This window comes from Microcaecilia unicolor, chromosome 6, assembly GCF_901765095.1.
Source record: "Microcaecilia unicolor chromosome 6, aMicUni1.1, whole genome shotgun sequence".
Lineage (NCBI taxonomy): Eukaryota > Metazoa > Chordata > Amphibia > Gymnophiona > Siphonopidae > Microcaecilia > Microcaecilia unicolor.
In genome coordinates, this window is record NC_044036.1 from 113,395,411 (window position 1) to 113,419,063 (window position 23,653).

Below are 23,653 nucleotides of genomic sequence, written 5' to 3' on the forward strand. Positions count from 1 at the left end.
CTGTATGCTTATCCTCCCATACCTTTGGTGGGGAAGACCTTACTGAAGCTCAAGCAAGACCGCGGCACCATGATTCTGATAGCGCCCTTTTAGCCCCGTCAGATCTGGTTCCCTCTTCTTCTGGAGTTGTCCTCAGAAGAACCGTGGAGATTGGAGTGTTTTCCGACTCTCATTTCGCAGAACGACGGAGCGTTGCTGCACCCCAACCTTCAATCCCTGGCTCTCACGGCCTGGATGTTGAGGGCGTAGACTTCGCTGCGTTGGGTCTGTCTGAGGGTGTCTCCCGGGTCTTGCTTGCCTCTAGGAAGGATTCCACTAAAAAGAGTTACTTTTTCAAGTGGAGGAGGTTTGTCGTTTGGTGTGAGAGCAAGGCCCTAGAACCTCGTTCTTGCCCTGCACAGAACCTGCTTGAATACCTTCTACACTTATCAGAGTCTGGCCTCAAGACCAACTCAGTAAGGAATCACCTTAGTGCGATTAGTGCTTACCATTATCGTGTGGAAGGTAAAGCCATCTCTGGAGAGCCTTTAGTCGTTCGATTCATGAGAGGCTTGCTTTTGTCAAAGCCCCCTATCAAGCCTCCTACAGTGTCATGGGATCTCAACGTCGTCCTCACCCAGCTGATGAAACCTCCTTTTGAGCCACTGAATTCCTGCCATCTGAAGTACTTGACCTGGAAGGTCATTTTCTTGGTGGCAGTTACTTCAGCTCGTAGGGTCAGTGAGCTTCAAGCCCTGGTAGCTCATGCTCCTTATACCAAATTTCATCACAACAGAGTAGTGCTCCGCACCCACCCAAAGTTCCTGCCGAAGGTGGTGTCGGAGTTCCATCTTAACCAGTCAATTGTCTTGCCAACATTCTTCCCCAGGCCGCATACCCGCCCTGCTGAACGTCAGTTGCACACATTGGACTGCAAGAGAGCATTGGCCTTCTACTTGGAGCGGACACAGCCCCACAGACAGTCCGCCCAATTGTTTGTTTCTTTCGACCCTAACAGGCTAGGGGTCGCTGTCGGGAAACGCACCATCTCCAATTGGCTAGCAGATTGCATTTCCTTCACTTACGCCCAGGCTGGGCTGGCTCTTGAGGGTCATGTCACGGCTCATAGTGTCAGAGCCATGGCAGCGTCAGTGGCCCACTTGAAGTCAGCCACTCTTGAAGAGATTTGCAAGGCTGCGACGTGGTCATCTGTCCACACATTCACATCACATTACTGCCTCCAGCAGGATACCCGACGCGACAGTCGGTTCGGGCAGTCGGTGCTGCAGAATCTGTTTGGGGTGTAAATCCAACTCCACCCTCCAGGACCCGAATTTATTCTGGTCAGGCTGCACTCTCAGTTAGTTGTTCTTCGTAGGTCAATTTCTGTTGTACCCTCGCCGTTGCGAGGTTCAATTGACCTGGGTTCTTGTTTTGAGTGAGCCTGAAAGCTAGGGATACCCCAGTCGTGAGAACAAGCAGCCTGCTTGTCCTCGGAGAAAGTGAATGATATATACCTGTAGCAGGTGTTCTCCGAGGACAGCAGGCTGATTGTTCTCACCTGCCCTCCCTCCTCCCCTTTGGAGTTGTGTTTCATATTTATTGCTTGTCATTCAACTGGCGGGAGCGGTCGCGCACGGGCGGGAAGACGGCCGCTCATGCGCGGTGGGCGTGCCCTGCGTGCCGACCGTCCCGCGAAGCCTTTTCCGGTTGGTGGGGGCTGCCGCGGACGTCACCCAGTCGTGAGAACAATCAGCCTGCTGTCCTCGGAGAACACCTGCTACAGGTATGTATCATTCACTATCCATGGAGCGGAGTGCACGGGAGGGGGTGTAGGGAAGGACGAGTGTGGAGAGATACTGGGGAGCAGCAGAGTGAATACATTTATAGGTTAGTAGAAGAAGTTTGAACAGGATGCGAAAACGGATAGGGAGCCAGTGAAGGGTCTTGAGGAGAGGGGGTAGTATGAGTAAAGCGACCCTGGCGGAAGATGAGACGGGCAGCAGAGTTTTGAACCGACTGGAGAGGGGAGAGGTGACTAAGTGGGAGGCCAGCAAGAAGCAGATTGCAGTAGTCTAAACGAGAGGTGACAAGGGTGTGGATGAGGGTTTTGGTAGAGTGCTCGGAAAGAAAGAGGCGGATTTTACGGATGTTGTAAAGAAACGACAGGTCTTGGCGGTCTGCTGGATATGAGCAGAGAAGGAGAGAGAAGAGTCAAAGATGACCCCAAGGTTTCGAGCTGAGGAGACAGGGAGAATGAGAGAGCCATCAACAGAAATAGAAAACGGGGGGAGCGGGAAGGTGGGTTTGGGGGGGAAAATGAGAAGCTCGGTTTTGGTCATATTTAATTTCAGGTGGCGTTGAGACATCCAGGCAGCAATGTCAGACAAGCACGCTGAAACTTTGGTTTGGATGCAAGGTGAGATATCAGGGGTAGAAAGGTAGATTTGGGAGTCATCAGCATAGAGATGGTAGGAAAAGCCATGGGATGAGATTAATGAACCAAGGGAAGAAGTGTAGATAGAAAAGAGGAGGGGACCAAGAACAGAACCCTGAGGTACGCCGACAGGCAGAGGGATAGAAGTAGAAGAGGATCCACCAGAGTGAACACTAAAGGTGCGGAGGGAGAGGTAGGAAGAGAACCAGGAAAGGACAGAGCCGTGGAATCCAAGTGAGGACAGGGTATCGAGAAGTATGCTGTGATCGACAGTGTCAAAAGCAGCGGAAAGATCAAGAAGAATGAGGATGGAATATTGACCTCTGGATTTAGCCAGTAATAGGTCATTGGAGACTTTAGTAAGCGCAGTTTCGGTTGAGTGGAGAGGGCGAAAACCAGATTGTAATGGGTCAAGAATAGCATGTGAGGAGAGAAAATCAAGGCAGCGGCGGTGAACAGCACGCTCAAGTAATTTGGAGAGAAAAGGAAGGAGGGAGATGGGTCGGTAATTAGAGGGACAAGTAGGGTCAAGTGAAGGCTTCTTAAGGAGAGGTGTGACCACAGCATGTTTAAAGGCAGCAGGGACAGTCGCAGTGGAAAGTGAGAGGTTGAGAATGTGACAGATAAAAGGAATAAGAGTAGGAGAGATGGCATTAAGAAGGTGGGTGGGAATGGGATCAGAGGAACAGGTGGTACATTTTGAGGAAGAAAGGAGAAGTGTAGTTTCCTCAATAGTAACTTCAGGAAAGGAGGAAAGGGAATGAGGGGAAGGAGAGAGACGGCCCGCGTCTTGCTCACATAATACAGAAGAGGACACACAAAAGTCGAGGCTTGTCCCAAGAAATATTTTGTTGACTCTGTCTAGTCCATGAACTTCAACATAGGAGGCATTGGTCCCTAAGGCTGGCGGAACTGCATCGGACCCTGGGCAGGCTGTCACCAATCCAACACCGGCCCCACCTTTACTGATGCCTGCCCCCCAAGGAACGGCCATGCTGCAGGAAGAGTTGGCGCAAATCTTGGCTTGGTGCATTGCTGATGCTTCGAGGGTGTTGATGCCAACCATGTCTCTTCCCCAACAGATCCTTGAAGCCCATTCCTTGACTGTTGCTCAAACGCCAACACCAGTGCCTTGATGGGGCTGGTGTGTGCCTCACAAGGGGCAGTACTTCTCCCTAGCCCATTGGGACTTGGCCTACTCGGGAGTACTTTATCTGATTTAGACTGTTCTCTGAGGACAAGCAGGCTAATATTCTCACAAGTGGGTAGACTCCACCCCGCATCACCTGGATCAGCAATATGTCAAAGAAAAAAAACGAGAGTTTTTTGGGGCACGAGCAGCGCTCCAGTGTGCATGCTTGAGTGCCTTCCCGCCTGCAGCGCGACAGCGCCTTTCAGTTTCATTTTCTCCACGTGAGAAGCTGCTGTTTTTACTTGCTCCTCACACACCCGGCTCTTTTCAATGTCTTTTCGGTGGTCTTTTTGCCTACCTGCTCTTTTTTTTCTTTTGTCCCGTTAAAAAAAATAATCCGTTAGTGTCTTTAGTTTTTTTGCTCACATCTAAGCTTTTTTTCTTTCCTTCTTGACGCGGGCCGTTTTTAGGTCTGTTTGGTCGGGTCTCTTTTTTGTGCCTTATTCCCCCTTTATAGGTACCACTGTGACTTTTAATTTAGCCAAAGCCATTTTTCCTTCCATGTTCATGAAGACTCCCAGTGGCTTCAAGCATTGTACCCAGTGCAACTGTACCATCTCGGGGAAAGCGCTCATTCTTGGTGTCTTCAGTGCCTTGGGCCCAGCCATAGCCCGGCTAACTGTGTCCTTTGTTTTCGTATGAAGAAAAGGACCCAGGTTTCCCAAGAGGCTCAACGCAAGAACCAGGTCCAGTTCTTCGGCATCGAGTGGGTCTCCACCTGTCTCAAGGCCTCCTGCTATTTAGGCAACCCGGGACTGTTCGACTTCATCCTCATTGGCACCGAGGAGCATGAGTGATGTACATCGGGCGAAGGCCAAGAAGCACCGTCGCCAATCTCCATCGACGCTCGGTGCCGGGTGCTCCGGGGTGCCGAGGGATTCAGCACCCGAGAAGCTTTGGCACTGGGAGGACCACAACCCCTCCATACAGGAGGTGCCGTTGTGTGTGTCTCCATGCAGCTGAGATCCTACTCCTGCATAGGTCCCGGCGATTCTGCAGCCTGCACCCCAGCCGACCCCACAGTCTTTCTCAATGGAGGCCATCAATGATCGCATCTGGGCCTTGGTCCCTGAGCTTCTGGACGACCTTATGCAGCGATGTGTGTCAGTATCGGCGGTGCTTGCGCCTACCATAACTCCCACTGCAGCCTCCAACGCCGGCACCGCTTGCGGGCACAGATTCGACTGCCACACAAGCCGGAACTCCCTCGATGTCGTTGGAGAAAACTTCGTTGGTGGAGGACATGGCTCCTCGACATCGAGGCCGTCTCAGTCTCGGACATCCCTCAGGGAAGTGCTCTCCAACACATCCAGGAGGTATTTTGGTAAGTCGTGGAGTGCCCCCTATTTCTTGTCTAGACGTAGGTACACTCCTGCGGCTTGCCAGCCTGTTCAGGCTTGTCCTCAGCACGCTCGTTCTCATCAACAGCGTGCGCCTCGGCAGGCCCCTGCTGCTACCCAGCAAAAGCAAGGGCCGAGCTTCTGACCGGCTCCAGCAGAGCATAGCCTCAGTCAAAGTGTCTGTCCCAGACGACTTGCCGGTTGGAGGGAGGTTAATGTTTTTTCACCAAAGGTGGCCTCTCATAACCTCCGATTGGTGGGTTCTTCAAATAGTCCGGTTAGGATACTCCCTCAATTTGATATCCAAGCCTCCAAATTGTCCACCGGGAGCTCAGTCTTTCAGCTTCCAGCACAGGCAGGTACTTGCCGAGGAACTCTCCGCCCTTCTCAAGGCCAGTGCGTCGAGCCCGTTCCACCAGGGCAACAAAGGCTGGGACTCTATTCCAGGTACTTCCTTGTGCAAAAGAACATGGGGGATGCGTCCCATCCTAGACCTAAGGGCCCTGAACAAATTCCTAGTCCGAGAAAAGTTCAGGATGATTTCCCAGGGCACCCTTCTTCCCATGATTCAGGCGAAAGATTGGCTATGCTCTCTGGACTTGAAGGACGCTTATACACACATTCCGATACTTCCAGCTCACAGAAAGTATCTTCAATTTCGACTTTCAGTATTGTGTGCTGCCTTTTGGTGTGGCGTCTGCACCCAGGGTCTTTACAAAGTGCCTGGCAGTAGTTGCAGCGTCGCTACGCAGACTGGGAGTGCATGTGTTCCCTTATCTCGACGATTGGCTGGTGAAGAACACCTCAGAGGCAGGGGCTCTACAGTCCATGCAGATGACTATTCAACTGCTGGAGCTACTCGGGTTTGTCATAAATTCCTATTTTGAGAAAAGTTTCAGATGGTTTCCCTGGGCACCCTTCTTCCCATGATTCAGGAAAACGATTAACTATGCTCTCTGGACTTGAAGGATGCATATACACACATCCTAATACTTCCAGCCCATCGGAAGTATTTTCAGTTTCGGCTGAGATCACATCACTTTCAGTACCGCATGTTACATTTTGGCCTTTCGTCAGCACCCAGGGTCCTTTACCAAGTGTCTAGCGGTAATTGTAGTGTCGCTACGCAGATTGGGAGTTCGTGTTCCCTTATTTAGACAATTGGCTGGTGAAGAGTACCTCATATGCTCATAGCCCACAAACAGACCTATCAACTCTACATGAGCATCTACTTACGGAACTTGGTGCGCATAGGTGTCTTCCCTGATAGCCCCTTTTACCCCTCGGTCATCTAGCGGTCCAACCGATCCTTTTGCTGGCTTCTTGCTTTTAATGCCTCCAATTCAATCTTTTTTTCAAAGTCCCTCTTTGCCTTCCTTATCGGAGCTTTGCATTTGACTTGACATTCCTTATGCTGTTTCTTATTTTTTTCAGTCAGATCCTTCCATTTTCTGAAGGATTTTCTTTTAGCGCTAATAGCTTCCTTCACCTCACTTTTTAAACTATGCCGGCTGTCGTTTGGTCTTCCTTCCTCCTTTTTTAATACACAGAATATGTTTGACCTGGGCTTCCAGGATGGTATTTTTGAACAGCATCCATGCCTGATGTAAATTTTTGACCCTCGCAACCGCTCTTGTTTTTTTTTTTTTTTTTTCCTCTTTTTTTTTTTTTTCACTGTTCTTCTCATTTTATATTAGTCTCCTTTTTGAAAGTTAAACACTAACGTATTGGATTTCCTGTGTATACTTACTCCAAAGCTAATATCAAATGTGATCATATGATCACTGATACCAAGCGGCCCCATCACCATTACCTTCACCAGATCATGCGCTCCACTAAGGACTAGGTCAAGAATTTTTCCGTCTCTTGTTGGCTCCTATACTAGCTGCTCCATAAAGCAGTCCTTGATTTTGTCAAGGAATTTTACCTCCCTAGCATGCCCTGATGTTATATTTACCCAGTCAATATCGGGGTAATTGAAGTGTTGCCCAGTTTGTTAGCATCCCTAATTTCCTTTAACATTTCTACATCTGTCTGTTCACCTTGGCCAGGTGGACGGTAGTACACTCCTATCACTATCCTTTTCCCCTTTACACATGGAATTTCAATCCATAGTGATTCCAAGATGTGTTTTGTTTCCTGCAGAATTTTCAATCTATTTGATTCAAGGCTCTCCTTAACATACAATGCTACCCCTCCACCAATTCGATCCAACCTATCCCTATGATATAGTTTGTACCCCGGTATGACTGTGTCCCTGGTTATCCTCCTTCCACCAGGTCTCAGAGATGCCTATTATATCTAATTTTTCATTTAGTGCAATATATTCTCTCCTATCTTATTTCTTAGGCTACTGGCATTCGCATATTGACATTTCAAACTGTTTGTTGTTCCTATTTACATCATGCTCAGTACTTGACAGTATAAATTTGCAATCTTTTGTTTGATTTTTATTTTTATTTAAGGACACCTGATCTGCTATGGTCTCTTTTGCAACCTCACTATCGGGGTACCCTGTCTTCCCTGTTTTGGTGATATCTTTGAAAGATACCTTATTCTGAACCATGCGCCTTTGAGTGACTGTCGGCCTTCCTCCCAGTTTCTAGTTTAAAAGCTGCTCTAGCTCCTTTTTAAATGCCGATGCCAGCAGCCTGGTCCCACTCTGGTTAAGATGGAGCCCATCTTTTCGGAATAGGCTCCCCCTTCCCCAGAATGTTGCCCAGTTCCTAACAAATCTAAAACCCTCCTTCCTGCACCATCGTCTCATCCACTTATTGAGAATCAGGAGCTCTTCTTGTCTCTTGGGCCCTGCGTGTGGAACGGGTAGCACTTCAGAAAATGTTTTAGGTTAATTGGTTCTTTGTTGATCATGCCTGTTGCAAAACCCTATTGTCCATTTGTTGTTTTCGGCGAGCCTGGTAGCTAGGGATTCCTATAAGTGGCAAATGTTGCCCTGCTTGTCCTTCGAATAAGCAAAGTTACTCACCTGTGGCAGGTGTTCTTCAAGGACAACAAGACACATATTGCCAGTTACCTTCCTTTCTCACCTAGGAATGGTATTCCTTAAGCTGTTTTGTCATACTGCTGGTCCCATGCACTCAAATCAGGTGGGAAATCACCTGCGCATGTGCAATGTGACGCTGCCAAAGGCTTCAGTAGTTACCAAAATGCTGTGTAGCATCCATGCCGGGCTCCATCAAATGTCACCCATAAGTGGCAATATGTATCCTACTGTTCTTGGAGAACACCTGTTAACAGGCGAGTAACTTCATTTATTTCAGGTTTACTCTGTCTGCATTGTGTGGCTGTGAAAGCCTGCTTGTTTGGTTAGTTGTCTCAAGAATGCTCTATTAAGGAACAACAGTGGCAGCTATTTAGGCAGACTTTCCTAATAGTAAAGGTGGTTATTTTATTGGGTATCGGAACAGAGGTTCAGTGTTACATAGTGCAGAAATACCTTCCATGAACAGGAATCTCCTCCTCAGAAAATACGACACTTTTCTGGACGTGTTTATTTCAGCTTGATTACATGCCTTAACAAATTGCTTAAGATGTGGTACCATGACAAGACATGGCACTGTCATCTAGAGTGCAAGGTGACTTAAAATAGTGCTATTCATTCTTGTTATACTGAGGTACTTTTGGACAAAAGGAGAATTTTGCATATTTGAGGAAAGATTTCCTGAATCAAATGTATCACATTGCACTGTCAAAAGTCCTTTTTAAAAAAAATTGAAACAAAGAAACAGATTTTTAAAGTAAACTGCTTGTTCCTATGTTTAGTACTGTCCCACCAGAACAGCAAGCAGAGTTCAAGGTGATATCTACTGGTGTTCAAGAGCTGCAGCAAACTATCAACCAGGAGTACCAGGCCAAAGTTGTAAGTCGGAAGTAGAGATTTATAACCTTTTATTTCATGATCCATAAAATAAGGAAACCCCAATATTATTGCTTTTACCATGTAGTTACCCTGTATGAGAAAAAACGGGGCTGAGAACAACATAATAAAAGTAGTGAACAGAAAAATCAAAGTTAAACAATACATGTCATTCGTATTTTTAGAAGCATTTCTAATGCAAAACACTGCTCAATCAAAATTGAACTGTTCCACAAATATTAGATAAAACTATAAATCAAAAACAAATGGTGGAAACCATATATACACCCAATATATAGATAAATCAAGTGACACTCAGCATGTCAGATGAATGACAATATGCTGCATGTTTAAAGAGAAGCATCCCCTGAGGAAGCCTGTTTGGGTGAAACAGGTCCCCGTTGGGATCATGAGGAGCAGAAGCTTAAGTTACTTGCTTCTTTAAAACACAGTTGATTGGCAGTACAGATTTTTTACTGACTTGTGAATTTGATGCGAGTCATATTAATTATGCTCAGCCTATGGAAATTACCTTTTGACTGCTGAGGCTTTTTCTTCCTGTTAATAAAAAATTGAAAATCCAGAAAATTCAAAAAAAGTTTTGAAGCACAATACTGAGTGTCACTTGATTTGTTTATATATTGGGAGTATGTATAGTTTCCACCATTTGTTTTTGATTTCAGAATCATTTCTAAACATAAGTAGCAGTTTTTACCCATATAGGTTAGCATACTTGTGTAAAAGCCATTTTAGAAAGGGGTCTATTTATATGTGGTGGTGATCACTACATTTACATTGCTAAGAGGTGTAGTGGTGGGGAGAGGGAGTGTCTACGGTGGGCCTACCATATCAATGTGAATTTTCCATCTTACAAGGGAAATTTACATAGATATAAAATGTTGCCATCTAGATTTTGTATATATCTTCACTCCCCCCCCCCCCAAGGCATGTGTAAGTGCCTCTCCCCTCCCCAGATCATGCCTATCAGCCTCTGAATATGACTCCTACTCTGCAAATAAAGATCCTCCCCTCCACCCAACTTGCTCAGCAACATTGAATCCACTCCCTGAGGAGTTGTGTGGGAGGGAGCTTTCTGTGCCAGGGGGTTGTGGGTAGGGGAGATTTGATGCTTTGGTAAGGTTGCAGATTGAATCTTATAGGGGAGGTTTGTTAGGGGGAGTTAAGAAGAGGATTGGTTGATTTTTGTAATGTCATGGCAGGAGGGGTGGGATTGAGGTCAAGGGAGTGATCAGGGAGGGGGGCAAGGAGGGACTAGTTTTGCTGGCGCAAGCTATGCAGAAGCACTCATTTTGAAACGTTTTTCCCATACACATGTGGGGGTTATAATGACATGTATGTTCCCCCTCCCATGTGCAGCTTTTCATAATTGCTGCTGCTGCACTTGGAGAGATGTGTGCACCTCTGCTCATGTTTTACAAGAGGCTCCGGGCACAGGGTACACGGGTCTCAAGGTGGGTTTCCTCTGACTGCATCAGGCATCAATAGGGCTCCTTTGGACCAACCTGCATCAGACCAGACTCTGAGGATGCGTCAGGATTCAACTTCATCCTTGTCAGCACTGAGGAATTCTGATATGCATTGAGTAAAGGTGAAGGAACGTCGACATCGGTCCCACTTGAGCATTGTTCTAGGAGCTCTGGGTCTATTGGCACTTTCAGTAACAGAGAAGCATCAGCACTGAGAAGACTGCTCCCTGTCTGTGGAGTTGGTGCTGATGTGCTAGCCTTCTGATTCAGCTCCCACCTCTTTGTCAATGCATGCCCCTGAAGAGTGGATCCGGGCCTTCTTGCAAAAAGAGTTGTAGTGGATCTTGGTTTGGCATAATGCCAAAGCCCCGAGGGTATCGATTGTGCTGCCCCAATCGATACGCGAGACCAGTGCCCTGTCCATTACCTGTACATTGACACCAGTGCCTTGATGGTTGCTAGCGTCATAAGAGGCAGTGCTCCTCTCCAGTCCATCGGGAGAGAAAACTCCTCGCTCAGAGTGTGGACATGAGTCCAGTGGAGTGAGGCAGATATCAAATTAGCCTGCTTAGGAAGAGTATTTTGCTGTCTGACTTGCACCGCTCTGTGGTGCCTAAGATGGAATCAGAGGAGATCTCAGAGTAGGGCTGCTTGGGTCTCCCATCAGACCCCTCCCCCTTCTCAGGAAAAAGTCCCCATCAGAGGAACCTTTCTTTGTCATCTTCTTGAGGGATATGGTTAGGACCATTCAATTTGATTGGAAGTTGAGGACAAGCCCAGGGCAGAGATTTTAACATCCTAGACTGTAAGAAACCTCCTAGGGAAGCCATGGCAGTGCCTGTGCATGGCATCCTTCATGCTGTACAGATGAATTGAGAGACCCCTCTCTCTGTGCAGCCTTTACCTTGGAAGATAGATTATACTTACAGAGTTCAGAAAGCTCCTGGATTTGAAAAGCCACAGCCATTCCATGGTGGTCAAATCCGCTCTCAAGAGTTCTATGACCCACACCTTGGCGCCCTTGATGCGGGATGCTAGGATCTTAATCTTTTTGAGAGAAACGTTTATCAGGATTCTATGCTTATGGCCCGCAAACAGACCTACTAACACTACATGAGCATCTACTTACGGAACTCGGTTCGCAGAGTAGGAGAGTTTGCGGACTCTCTGCCCTCAGAAGAGGCTACCGAACTCTGTACATTAGTAGCTAAACGTTATGTTTCAGACCTAGAACCAGCAGTTCAGGAAACCTGGTGGACATCCCTTACCATGGCAACAATTTTTGGAGGGACAAAGTGGAAGAAGTCGCTGACCTATCTCATCCAAAAGAGTACTTATAGCATGAAGTCCTTCTCTCAGCTCACTCCTACCGCAGCCTCCTCTTCTCAGAGGTTTTCGGGTGGTGCCCAAAAGGAGATCCTACTACACTCAAAGGTGTAGGTGTATTCCTTTGGCCTCCCAGCGGCCCCACTCCAGACCTAGGCAGTGGACCCAGAAAGCCCAGGTAGCAACCCAGTTAATGCAAGGGAAAGCTTTTGCCTGGCTCCAGGAGAGCATAGTCGTCGTAAAGGTAACCATCCTTATGGCCTACCAGTGATTGGGAGGGGGTGGAACAGGCTGATCCCCCCCCCCCCCTCCAAAAAAAAAAAAAACTCAAGGTGGTCGCTTATAACGTCCAACCGGTGGGTTCTTCAGAGTCTGGGAGGAGAGGGGACACCCTAAATTGAACCTCCAACATTCAGCTCTCAGTATCATGCTGTGTTTCCAGGGAACTCTCTTCTCTTCTACAGGCCCATGTGGTCCAGCCATTCCACGAAGGGAAGAGATTCTATTCCAAGTACTTCCTAGTGTCCAAAAAGACAGAGGAATTTTGTCTTTTCCTAGACCTAAGGGCACTGAATAAATATCTGGTCAAAGAAACAGAATGGTTTCCCTAGGCACTACTTCCCACGATTCAGGCAAACGATTGGCTTTACTCTCTGGACTTAATTAATGCTTACACTCACATGCAGATACTTCTTGTGACAGGTATGCATCTCAGATTTCAAGTGGGGAAAGACCACATCCAGTATCTCATCATACCTTTTGGCCTTGTGTCTGCTCCCTGGACCTTTTGGCCTTGTGTCTGCTCCCTGGGTGTTTACCAAGTGCCTTGCTGTAGTCAGTGTGTCTACACAACCTGGGAGTACACATCTTTCCCTACTTGGATGATTGGCTGATCAAGAGCACATCCCAGAACGGAGCTCAGGAATCAATGCACAGAACCATTTGGATGCTGGTGCTTCTAGGGTTCGATGAAAAACTACTCGAAGTTCCACCTCATTCCTACATGATGATTGGAATCCATTGAAGCCGTGCTTGATACAGTTCAAGTGAGGGCCTTCCTTCCAGGGGGCCAGTCAGAGGCATTAATCGCCATTGCCCTACAAGTCCGCCAGAGCCAGCAGGTTACAGATCAGATGTTGAGGTTGTTAGGCCACATAGCCTTCACAATGCATGTCACGGCCATAGTACATTTTCATTTGAGTTGGGCTCAGTGGACCCTAGCTTCCCATGGGTGTTGGGCCTCAGGGAACCTATCAGATGCATTTGTCACCCCCATTCTGCAGAAGTCGCTCTTGTGGTGGACAATTTGGCCCAATTTGACCATGGGACTTCCATTCTGAGTTTCTCCCCCACAGAAGATGCTGATGACAGATGCCCCCAACCTGGTCTTGGGGTGTTCATTTAGAGGTGCTTCACACACGGGGTCACTGGTCTGCTCAGAAGCTACAACTTCTTATCAATCTCCTGGAGCTATGAGCCATTTCGAATGCTCTAAAGGCTTTCAGATATTGGCAACTGCATCCTCATCCAAAGGAGGCACGGGATCATACTTCTTGTGTCAGGAGGTGGTCAGAATGTGGCATTGGGCTTCTGCCCAGTTAAACCCCACTGAGTAAGCCAGCAGCCGATATTCAGCAGCATTAACTGGTTAATATGTCTGCGAATCGGCCAACCTTTAACAGGAGTTATGGTGGAGCATCAACTTAGCAAGTTAGTGAGAATTTTCAGTCCGCTAACCGGCTAAGTAACCACATAAAGTTAGGGCATTGAAACAGTTTTCCTAATTTTCTGTGCCAGGTTAACCAGGCATCAGTCTAAATATTGACTGATGCCCAGTTAACTTCCGGGTTAGTAGACATACCCAGATATTCAGTGCTGGGACCCCTGCATGTCCCGGTATCGAATATCCAGGGTTCAGCCCATGGCTGGAAGCAGCTTACCAGCTGCTTACTTCTGTGGGCTGAATATCAGACCTATGGTAGTTTCTGGCCTTTCTTAGTTATATGTGCAACTTATGTTGAATATTAACACAGGGAGAGGATAGGGAGAAAGACCGAAAGAGGACTGGGGATGGGAGAAGGATGGAGAGTATAAAGAAGGGGGGGAACAGAAGGAGAAAGAGGGAGGTTCCAGATGGATTCAAATTAGGGTGGGAGGAGTTGTACATATTCCAAACCTTCACATCCCCACCCCATTTCTAACCTACTTTTCTAAACATTAAACTAACAATATACGTTAGTACAATATTGTTTATTTATTAGGATTTACTCAAGATGGTGTACAGTAAGATTAAATCAAACTTAAGCAATAGACAATAGCAGCAGTGAAAATATTCAAATAACAATACAAAGTATGGCATAGTATACTACTTACAATGTTTCAACACAGTATGTAATAGAACATTTTAATAGACAGCATAGGGTATAAGCCAAGATGAACCATATAGATAGGTAAGAGAGTAAGAGGAGTTAAGGTGACTAATTTTAAAGAAAGTTGCACATGAGGTCAGAGAGATGATTAAATGTTATTTTCCGAGGACAAGCAGGCTGCTTGTTCTCACTGATGGGTCGGCGTCCACAGCAGCCCAGGAACGGAGAATTTTTCAAGTAAAATTAAACAGAGATTTGCCGGAGCTTCCGGTGTGCAGGGCACGCCCACCGCGCATGTGCGGCCGTCTTCCCGCCCGCGCGTGAACGTTCCCGCTCAGTTTTTTTTTTTCCGCAGAGGAGAGTGGCTGTGTGTTGGTCTCTCTCCCTCAGGCCCAGAGAAAGACTTTTGATGTGTTTGCGCTGTTTCGCGCTTTCTTTTTTGTTTGTTTCGCTTCTTTGGTCTTTTTCATTTCCAAGTTTAAAAAAAAAACTTTAATTCCTTAGTTTGTCCTTTTTAAGTTTCCTTTCGCTTTCGACGCGGCCCTCATTTTTGTGCCCCTCTTTTTGGCACAATAGAGTCTTTTGATTTCGCTGCCGCGATTTTTCCGTCCATGTCATCGAAGACTCCCAGCGGCTTCAAAAAGTGTAATCGGTGCAAGCGGTCAATCTCGGGTACTGACCTGCACGCGTGGTGCCTTCAGTGCCTTGGGCCCGACCATCACCCGGACGCTTGTAAGTTGTGGCTTAGCTTGAAAAAGCGGATGCAGGCATCGAGAAAAGCTATTCGGGACCATCTTTTCAGAGCTTCGACCAGTTCCTCGGCATCGGTACCGAGGTCGTCGATATCGATACCGGGGAAGGCATCGACTTCAGGAGCGGAGGTAATGGCTGTCCGGAGACCATCACATGCTGGGAGCAGTGAGCTGTCGAGTGGGTCTCCACCTATCTCGGAGTCTCCTACTGTTCAGGGCCCCCGGGACCGACCAGACTTGAACCCGATCCTGAGGAGGCGTGTAGATTCCACGTTCTCCTCGTCAGTACCGAGGCGTCTGCGTGATGTGCATCAAGCGAAGTCGAAGAAGCACCGTCATCTGTCTCCTCAGCATGGTACCGAGAGAGCCGGGGCGCCGAGGGATTCGGCACCTGTGAAGCACCGACGCCGTGAGGACCGCTCACCCTCCATTCAGGAGGTGTCGGCGCGTCAGTCTTCGGACAGCCCGGTACCGCCTCCTCAGCCTCAACCAGTTCTGGCACCGGCTCCGCAGCCTTGCTCGACGGCGACTCTAGACGAGCGCATCCGAGCCCTGCTTCCAGGTCTCCTGGAGGGGTTGCTGCAGTCTGTTTCGGTGCTGGGGGTGCTTGCACCCCCCGTACAGCACATGGAAGCGGCGGCTGGCTCTGTCCCCGTGCGGAGGTCGTCGACGCCTGTACTGCTTGCGGCATCGGCGTCGCTGGAGGGAGCTTCATTACCACTGGCATGGGAGTCTACCTCTCGACATCGCCCTCGAGGACGTGGCCCTCGGCATCAAAGAACTGTGCAACACCGATGAGGATGCCTCATGGGATGAGGGGGAGGATCCCAGGTATTTCTCCTCTGAGGAGTCTTGTGGTCTTCCCTCTGATCTTACTCCTTCTCCAGAAAGAAAGCTTTCTCCCCCGGAGAGTCTTTTTTTCTCATTTGTCCGGGAAATGTCTGTGGCTATTCCCTTCCTGGTGGTTTCTGAGGATGAGCCCAGGACTGAGATGCTCGAGGTCCTTGACTATCCTTCCCCACCTAAGGAGTCATCCACGGTTCCCTTGCATAATGTCCTCAAGGAGACACTTATGCGGAACTGGATGAATCCACTAAGTAATCCCACCATTCCCAAGAAAACTGAGTCCCAATATCGGATTCACGGTGAACCTGAGTTGATGAAGTCGCAGTTACCTCACGACTCTATGGTTGTGGATTCCGCTCTCAAGAGAGCCAAGAGTTCTAGAGATTTTGCCTCGGCGCCCCCGGGGTGAGAGCCTAGAACTCTGGACTCTTTTGGGAGGAAGGTGTATCAGGCCTCTATGCTTGCAGCCAAGATCCAGTCTTACCAGCTCTACACAAGCATTCACTTGCGGAACACGGTGGAAAAACTGGCGGGGTTTGGTTGATAAGCTCTCCCTGGAGCTCTCCAGGCCTTTTCAGGAGGTGGTCAGGCAGCAGATGCCGCCGTAAATTCCTGTCCAGGGGTGATTACGATTCTTTTGATGTCACATCTAGAATCGATGCTCAGGGTATAGTGATGCGCAGACTCTCATGGCAGTGCTTCTGACCTGGACAATTGAGTCCAGCAGCGGATTGCGGATGACCCTTGCTGGGGGGATAATATTTTTGGTGAGAAGGTCGAGCAGGTGGTCGATCAGATCACGCAGCGGGAAACCGCTGTGGCCAATCTCTCCTGCCGAGCACCTTCTGCTTCTACCTCAACTGCTAGACTTTATTCCGGGGAAGGAAGACTGCTCCTTACGCTTATAATAAGCGTAGGTACAATCCTCCTCGGCAGCCTGTTCAGGCTTGTCCCCAGCACGCTCGTTCTCATCAACAGCGTGCGCCACGGCAGGCCCCTGAGCCTCCCCAGCAAAAGCAAGGGACGGGCTTTTGACTGGCTCCAGCCGAGCTTAGTCGCTGTAAAAGTGTCCGTGCCGGACGACTTACCAGTCGGGGGGAGGCTAAAATTTTTTCAACAAAGGTGGCCTCTCATAACCTCCGATTGGTGGGTTCTTCAAATAGCCTCCAAATTGTCCACCGGGAGCTCAGTCTTTCAGCTTCCAGCACAGGCAGGTACTTGCCGAGGAACTCTCTGCCCTTCTCAAGGCCAATGCGGTCGAGCCCGTTCCACCAGGGCAAGAAAGGCTGGGATTCTATTCCAGGTACTTCCTTGTGCAAAAGAAAACATGGGGGATGCGTCCCATCCTAGACCTAAGGGCCTTGAACAAATTCCTAGTCTGAGAAAAGTTCAGGATGATTTCCCAGGGCACCCTTCTTCCCATGATTCAGGCGAAAGATTGGCTATGCTCTCTGGACTTGAAGGACGCTTATACACACATTCCGATACTTCCAGCTCACAGAAAGTATCTTCAATTTCGACTTTCAGTATTGTGTGCTGCCTTTTGGTGTGGCGTCTGCACCCAGGGTCTTTACAAAGTGCCTGGCAGTAGTTGCAGCGTCGCTACGCAGACTGGGAGTGCATGTGTTCCCTTATCTCGACGATTGGCTGGTGAAGAACACCTCAGAGCAGGGGCTCTACAGTCCATGCAGATGACTATTCAACTGCTGGAGCTACTCGGGTTTGTTATAAATTACCCCAAGTCCCTTCTCTCCCCTGTCCAGAATCTGGAATTTATAGGAGCTCTGTTGGACTCACAGACAGCTTGTGCCTATCTTCCCTGGACTGGAGCAGACAATCTTCTGTCTCTAGTTTCCATGGCCAGAGCTTCTCGACAGGTCACAGCTTGGCAGATGTTGAGGCTCCTGGGCCACATGGCCTCCACGGTTCATGTGACTCCCATGGCACGCTTTCACATGAGATCAGCTCAGTGAACCCTAGCTTCCCAGTGGTCTCAGGCTGCAGGGAACCTAGAGAATGCAATCCAGCTGTCCGCCGATTTCCACAATTCCCTTCAGTGGTGGACAATTCGATCCAATTTGGTCTTGGGATGTCCCTTCCAAATTCCTCAGCCAGAAAAAGTGCTGACAACGGATGCAACCCTCCTGGGGTGGGGAGCTCATGTCGATGGGCTCCACACTCAGGGTGTTTGGTCCCTTCAGGAAACAGGTTTTCAAATCAACCTCCTGGAGTTGCAAGCAGTCTGGAACGCTCTAAAGACTTTCAGAGGTCGGCAGTCCAATCAAATCATTCTAATTCAGACAGACAATCAGGTTGCGATGTACTACATCAACAAGCAGGGGGCACCGGATCTCGCCCTCTGTGTCGGGAAGCCGTCACGACATGTTTCTCCAAGCCACGTATCTGGCAGGCATAAACAACAGTCTGGCCGACAAGTTGAGTAGGATTATGCAACCTCACGAGTGGTCTCTGAACATGGGCATAGCCCGCAAGATCTTCCGAGCATGGGGCCCCCCCTCGGTGGATCTTTTTGCCACTCAGATCAATTACAGGATCCCTCAATTCTGTTCCAGACTTCAGGCCCACGACAGGCTAGCGTCGGATGCTTTTCTCCTTCATTGGGGGAAGGACCTTCTGTACGCGTATCCTCCCATACCTCTGGTGGGGAAGACTTTGCTGAAACTCAAGCGAGACTGCGGTACCATGATTCTGATTGCTCCCTTCTGGCTTCATCAGATCTGGTTCACTCTTCTTCTGGAGTTATCCTCTGAGGAACCGTGGAGACTGGAATGTTTTCCAACCCTCATCACTCAGAACAAGGGGGCGCTTCTGCATCACAGCCTCCAGTCTCTGGCTCTCATGGCCTGGATCTTGAGGGCATAGATTTTGCTTCCTTGGGTCTTTCTGAGGGTGTCTCCCGAATCTTGCTTGCTTCCAGAAACGATTCCATGAAGCGGTGTTATTTTTTCAAATGGAGGAAGTTTGTCGTCAGGTGTGATAGCAAGGCTCTTGTTCTACATACACCCTGCTTGAATACACTTGTCAGAGTCTGGTCTCAAGACCAACTCCGTAAGAGTTCACCTTAGTGCGATTAGTGCTTTTCATCACCGTGTAGAGGGTAAGCCTATCTCTGGACAGCCTTTAGTTGTTCGTTTCATGAGAGGTTTGCTTTTGTCAAACCTCCCTGTCAAACCTCCACCAGTGTCATGGGATCTCAACGTTGTTCTCACCCAGCTGATGAAACCTCCTTTCGAGCCACTGGATTCCTGCCATCTGAAGTACTTGACTTGGAAGGTCATTTTCTTGGTGGCTGTTACTTCAGCTCGTAGGGTCAGAGTTTCAAGCACATTGCAGGAGTGGAAGTGGATTGACCACAGGAGTGGAGAACTCTAAGCAAATGTTTGCATTTTCGTTTGGAATTTCTGGGACCCAGCACACATGAAAAGGATTGGATTTTGTGTAGTGCTGTGACTATGATGGGAGTTTAAAGCAACAAGCACACCCTAGGGGGTAGTGCAGCACTAAAATTAGATGAACTTTTTGAACTTGCAGTGCAATGCTGTGATCAGTATGGAAGCTTAAAGCAACAGGCACACCCCGTGGGGGCAGTACAGTACTAGCATCAGAGGAACTTTTTGAACAAATATCCTGCTGAGGTTACTGGGCATTTTGAACAGTTAGGATATTACATGTATTAGTGGGTTTGCTCCATTAAGGTTTTATTGTGAAATGTGTATGTGTGTGCATTTGTAAGTGAGTGTGTATGAAGGAATGATATGTTAAGGTATTAGGTTTTGTAAGCAAATAAATAATAAAGGTATTTTCTAAAAATGAATTAACTGGCAGAGAGATTTATACTGGGTGTGTGTTTAGAGAAAGAGAGAGAACAGCTAAGCCAGCAGAGCCATGTGCAGAGAGAAAAACTTCCAGAGCCCTGTGCTCTGGGGCTCAAGATGGTGGTGGGCAGAGGGAAAGAAAGAGAGAGAAGTGCAAGCAGAGCTCTATGCTCTGCTGCACAGAGAAAGACAGAGAGAGAGAGAGACGTAGTGCCCCCCCCCCCCCCCCCCAAAAAAAAAAACAAAACAAAAAAAAAACAGAGCCCTGTGCTGAGAGAAGTACTGCTTTATACCTCATAAAAACAGAGAGGGAACAGGAGCAGAAAGAGATCAAATAACTTCTCTCCTTCCCAGTTATTTCCTTTACAAAACTCCAGATTACTTTCTGAAGTCAGGAAAGGTGAGCATTTTCACAGGTTCTCCTGTTTGAAGTGCCTAGTGATGGAGCCTCTATGTCTGGCTTCGGTTGTTCTCAGAGCTCTGGTCAAAAGGTATGTTAATCAGGAGTAATTGAGAAACAAAAGGGCTATCAGGCCTTTGAGCACCATTTGGTCCATTTTGCCATCCTCAGTGATTCCTGATGGAGGGGGGAGTTCTCAGAGGTCAGAAGCTGGTTTAATATTACTCTATATTAATTTTAAGTATGTCCAGCATATGTCCAGCCATCCTGACAGTCATCAGTCCACACATTCACATCTCACTACTGCCTTCAGCAGGATAGCCAACGCGACAGTCGGTTTGGCCAGTCGGTGCTGCAGAATCTGTTTGGGGTTTAGAATCCAACTCCACCCCCAGGCCCATTTTTATTCTGTGCCAGGCTGCACTCTCAGTTAGATGTTCTAGTTCGTAGGTCAATCCTGCTTATGTCCTCACCGTTGCGAGGCTCATTTGACATTTCTTTGTTGTTTTGAGTGAGCCTGGTTGCTAGGGATACCCCATCAGTGAGAACAAACAGCCTGCTTGTCCTCGGAGAAAGCGAAGATACTTACCTGTAGCAGGTATTCTTCGAGGACAGCAGGCTGATTGTTCTCACCAACCCGCCTTCCTCCCCTTTGGAGTTGTGTTCTTATTTACTTGCTTTTTTGATATAACTGAGCGGGAACGTTCACGCGCGGGCGGGAAGATGGCCGCGCATGCGCGGTGGGTGTGCCCTGCGCGCCGGAAGCTACCGCAAAGCTCTGTTTAATTTTACTTGGAAAATTCTCCATTCCTGGGCCGCCGTGGTGCGGACCCATCAGAACAATCAGCCTGCTGTCCTCGGAGAATACCTGCTACAGGTAAGTATCTTCGCTTTTCAGCTAGGGTAGGAGTGGATAAACATGTCCTCCTTCATTATATGCAGTCTGTGTTACTCCTTGTCTGCGTGTGTGAGACTAAGAAGTTAGTTACTTCTTCCATTAAAGGCCTGGTTGAAGAGCCAAGCTTTCACCTGTTTCCTGAAGTACAGATAGTCTAAGCGAAGCCTTTCAAGGAGTGCATTCCAGAGTGTGGAGGCTACTTTGGAGAAGGCTCACTTGTGGGTATCACATTGTGTAATGTCTTTTGGAGAGGGTGTGGTTAGGGATATACAGTGTTACCTGAATGGTAGCTCACCTTGAACTACTTACTGAAAAAGGTGTAAGTAAAAATTCATATTTAAATAAATAAAATAAACATACCTTACATATTTGGAAAACAATTTGCATTCCCAATATCATAAGAAGATCTTGGGAGTTTGGCCAATGCATGGTTTGTCCTCTGGGCTTTATGTGTTGCTGAAAGCAAGGTTGTTCTGTTGTTAACAGCAACATTGTGAGAGGACATGGGGGAGGCAAGGAGTGACAGAGGTGAGACTGGCGGGCTGCGTTCAAACACTGTATTGACCAATCCTAATACATTGGCCCTGTTTCAATTATGCTTATTTCCTTGTTGAGCTTCATTTAGACACGCCTTAATATCACAATTACTTGTACTTCATTTAAAAAAGTTATGTTTACAAAGTTCAATATATTTGTGTTAAGAAAACATCATTTTGCATGAAAGAAAATTATTAATCTAAGACCTGAACACTATAAAAAGATTTCAAGTCTTAGGGCCCTGTTTACTAAGCCGCACTATAGGCGCGTTAACTTTTAGCTCCGCACTAAACTGTTAGCGCACCTACAGCACAGCTTAATAAACAGGGCCCTTAGTGAAAAAGCAACACTACCAAATTCACTGTTTTCTTGCTTAAATGTTCTTGGATTATAAATAATTATTTTCTTTACCAGGTGACTTTACAAGAAAGGATAGCGCAAAACAAAGCAATATCTGCAGAGAAAAATAAAAAATTGGTAAGGCTATGCTAGTATATTAATGACTATAGGAGTTATCAAACATATCAATCTCTAGCTATTTGGGTATTTTTACCATCTTTCAAAAATACTTCTCGCAAATCACAAGAGGTATTCTTGAGACTACAATGTACAGTGCTAAGAAAGTTTGTGACTCCCACGCAAAATCATAAGAATTGAAAGTTCTTACTAAGATACCCTTGTTTAATTGAAACCAGTCTTTTCAAATGCAAGTAAAGAAGTAGGAACAATTAAGATTAATCAGAATCAGTGTGTAAAACAGTAAACAAACTCCTAGTTTCCTTAGTATTATTAACTGGCTGAATAGAATTGGATGCTTTAAGAAGTGGGTATTGGGTAACAAGTAAACCGCCACTGCCTCCCCCGACCCCCGAGTGAATCTGCATGACTTACACTGAGCATCTGATTAAGTATAAAGATCCAAAAATATTGGGGTCTTCACCATAAAAGTTAGAGAGAACGTGTCTTATTTGAATCTGAGAATGTATCTATTGAATTAAATTGTCTACTGGAAGCTCTATCAGAGTCAAGACTACACCTTTTATGTTGAATTCTTGCAGTCCATCTATTGTGAAGGCTTTAGAGTGTAGCTATAGAGTCCTTAGAAATTACTGCAAGTCATTTTTGGAGGGTAGAGTACCCTGATAATATAAAAATAGCTACAGTGAGACCTCTTTTGAAAAAGTCTACATTTGTCCCTAATAGGCTGATCTCTTGCTCGTCTTATCTGGCTAAAATTATTGAAAAGTTAGTTTATCACGAAATGCCAAGCCACCCGCCTGGGGCTACCTCTTTGCCACTGTAGAGGGTCTATCCGCAGCACAACTCAGGTCTGCTTGCGCTCTATACTAGTGCTCTCCTCCCACCCACTGGGTCCCAACTGCCTCTGGGCGAATCTCCCACTCTCAAATTATTCCCAGTGACTTCTAGGTTACTGGGGCCACACTCCCAGTGGTCCCACAGTTCCAGAAAGTACTCACAGACCCAACAGTCCAGGAAGACAGAGGCAATAAACTAAAAGAAAATGTTTATTGTCTGAAAAATTAAACTATGAACAAAAAATGTGCAATCAACAAACAATAACAGGTAACTGAAATATGGATCAATTATAACACTAATTAAACATTTGCTTACTTTCTAGAAAGTACCTGGGGAGATCAACACATATAGCTGCTTACCAGTTATCAAATATAGCTGTTTTACAGGGCTTCAGCAAAGAGCTTCCACTCTTCTCCCGGGTTGAAACTGGGGGAAAAAAACCAGTACAATCCAAATGAAAAGAGCTCCTCGGCCAATCATAGTCAAGAAGCTTAAAAAAAAAAAAGCTGGTTACATCACTATAGGCATTTTCTTTATCTGTATGCTAACTTAGAGGGTCTTTTACTAAGGCGCACTCACGTTTTTGGCATGCGCTAAAATTGTGGGCGTGCTAAGCGTTAGAGATGCCAATGCATTCCTATGGGCGTCTCTGACATTTAGTGCACCCACAATTTGAGCACACCTTAGTAAAAGAAGAAAAGAAAGAAAGGTCAGTTCTTTGTAACAGCTTAAATTATAACATTCACCACCTGCTGGCCAAACTAGAGGAATGCACTTCAAGAGCTGACTAGTTGCACATACTCCTCCTTTCTTTCGTTCTGTAGTTCATCTTTTAGTTTGAAGATAGAGTCGAAGCAAGCTATAATAATGGGAATGCTGCACATGCTCAGAAGCAATCAAACTCTTCTTAAGTAAAAAAAGGGGGTTCATTCAGCAGTGACAAGGTTGATATCGGCTACATCTGTAACCAAACTGTTGTCTTGTGAGAGCACCTTTGTATGGGTAAATAATTCTGTTGTCCATAACTTCTGTCATCTTCATTCCAGACATTTGAAATGCA

General features: G+C 47.1%; 1 protein-coding gene across 1 annotated transcript in view; it reads left to right on the plus strand.

Annotated features, from left to right (window-relative positions):
- Window positions 1-23,653, plus strand: part of NUF2 (NUF2 component of NDC80 kinetochore complex) — a 127,124-nt gene that overhangs the window by 54,600 nt on the left and 48,871 nt on the right. The window contains exons 8-9 of the mRNA XM_030207503.1: window positions 8,732-8,828; window positions 21,691-21,753. Of these exons, the coding sequence (XP_030063363.1) occupies window positions 8,732-8,828; window positions 21,691-21,753 (160 nt within the window). The remainder of the gene's footprint in view (window positions 1-8,731; window positions 8,829-21,690; window positions 21,754-23,653) is intronic.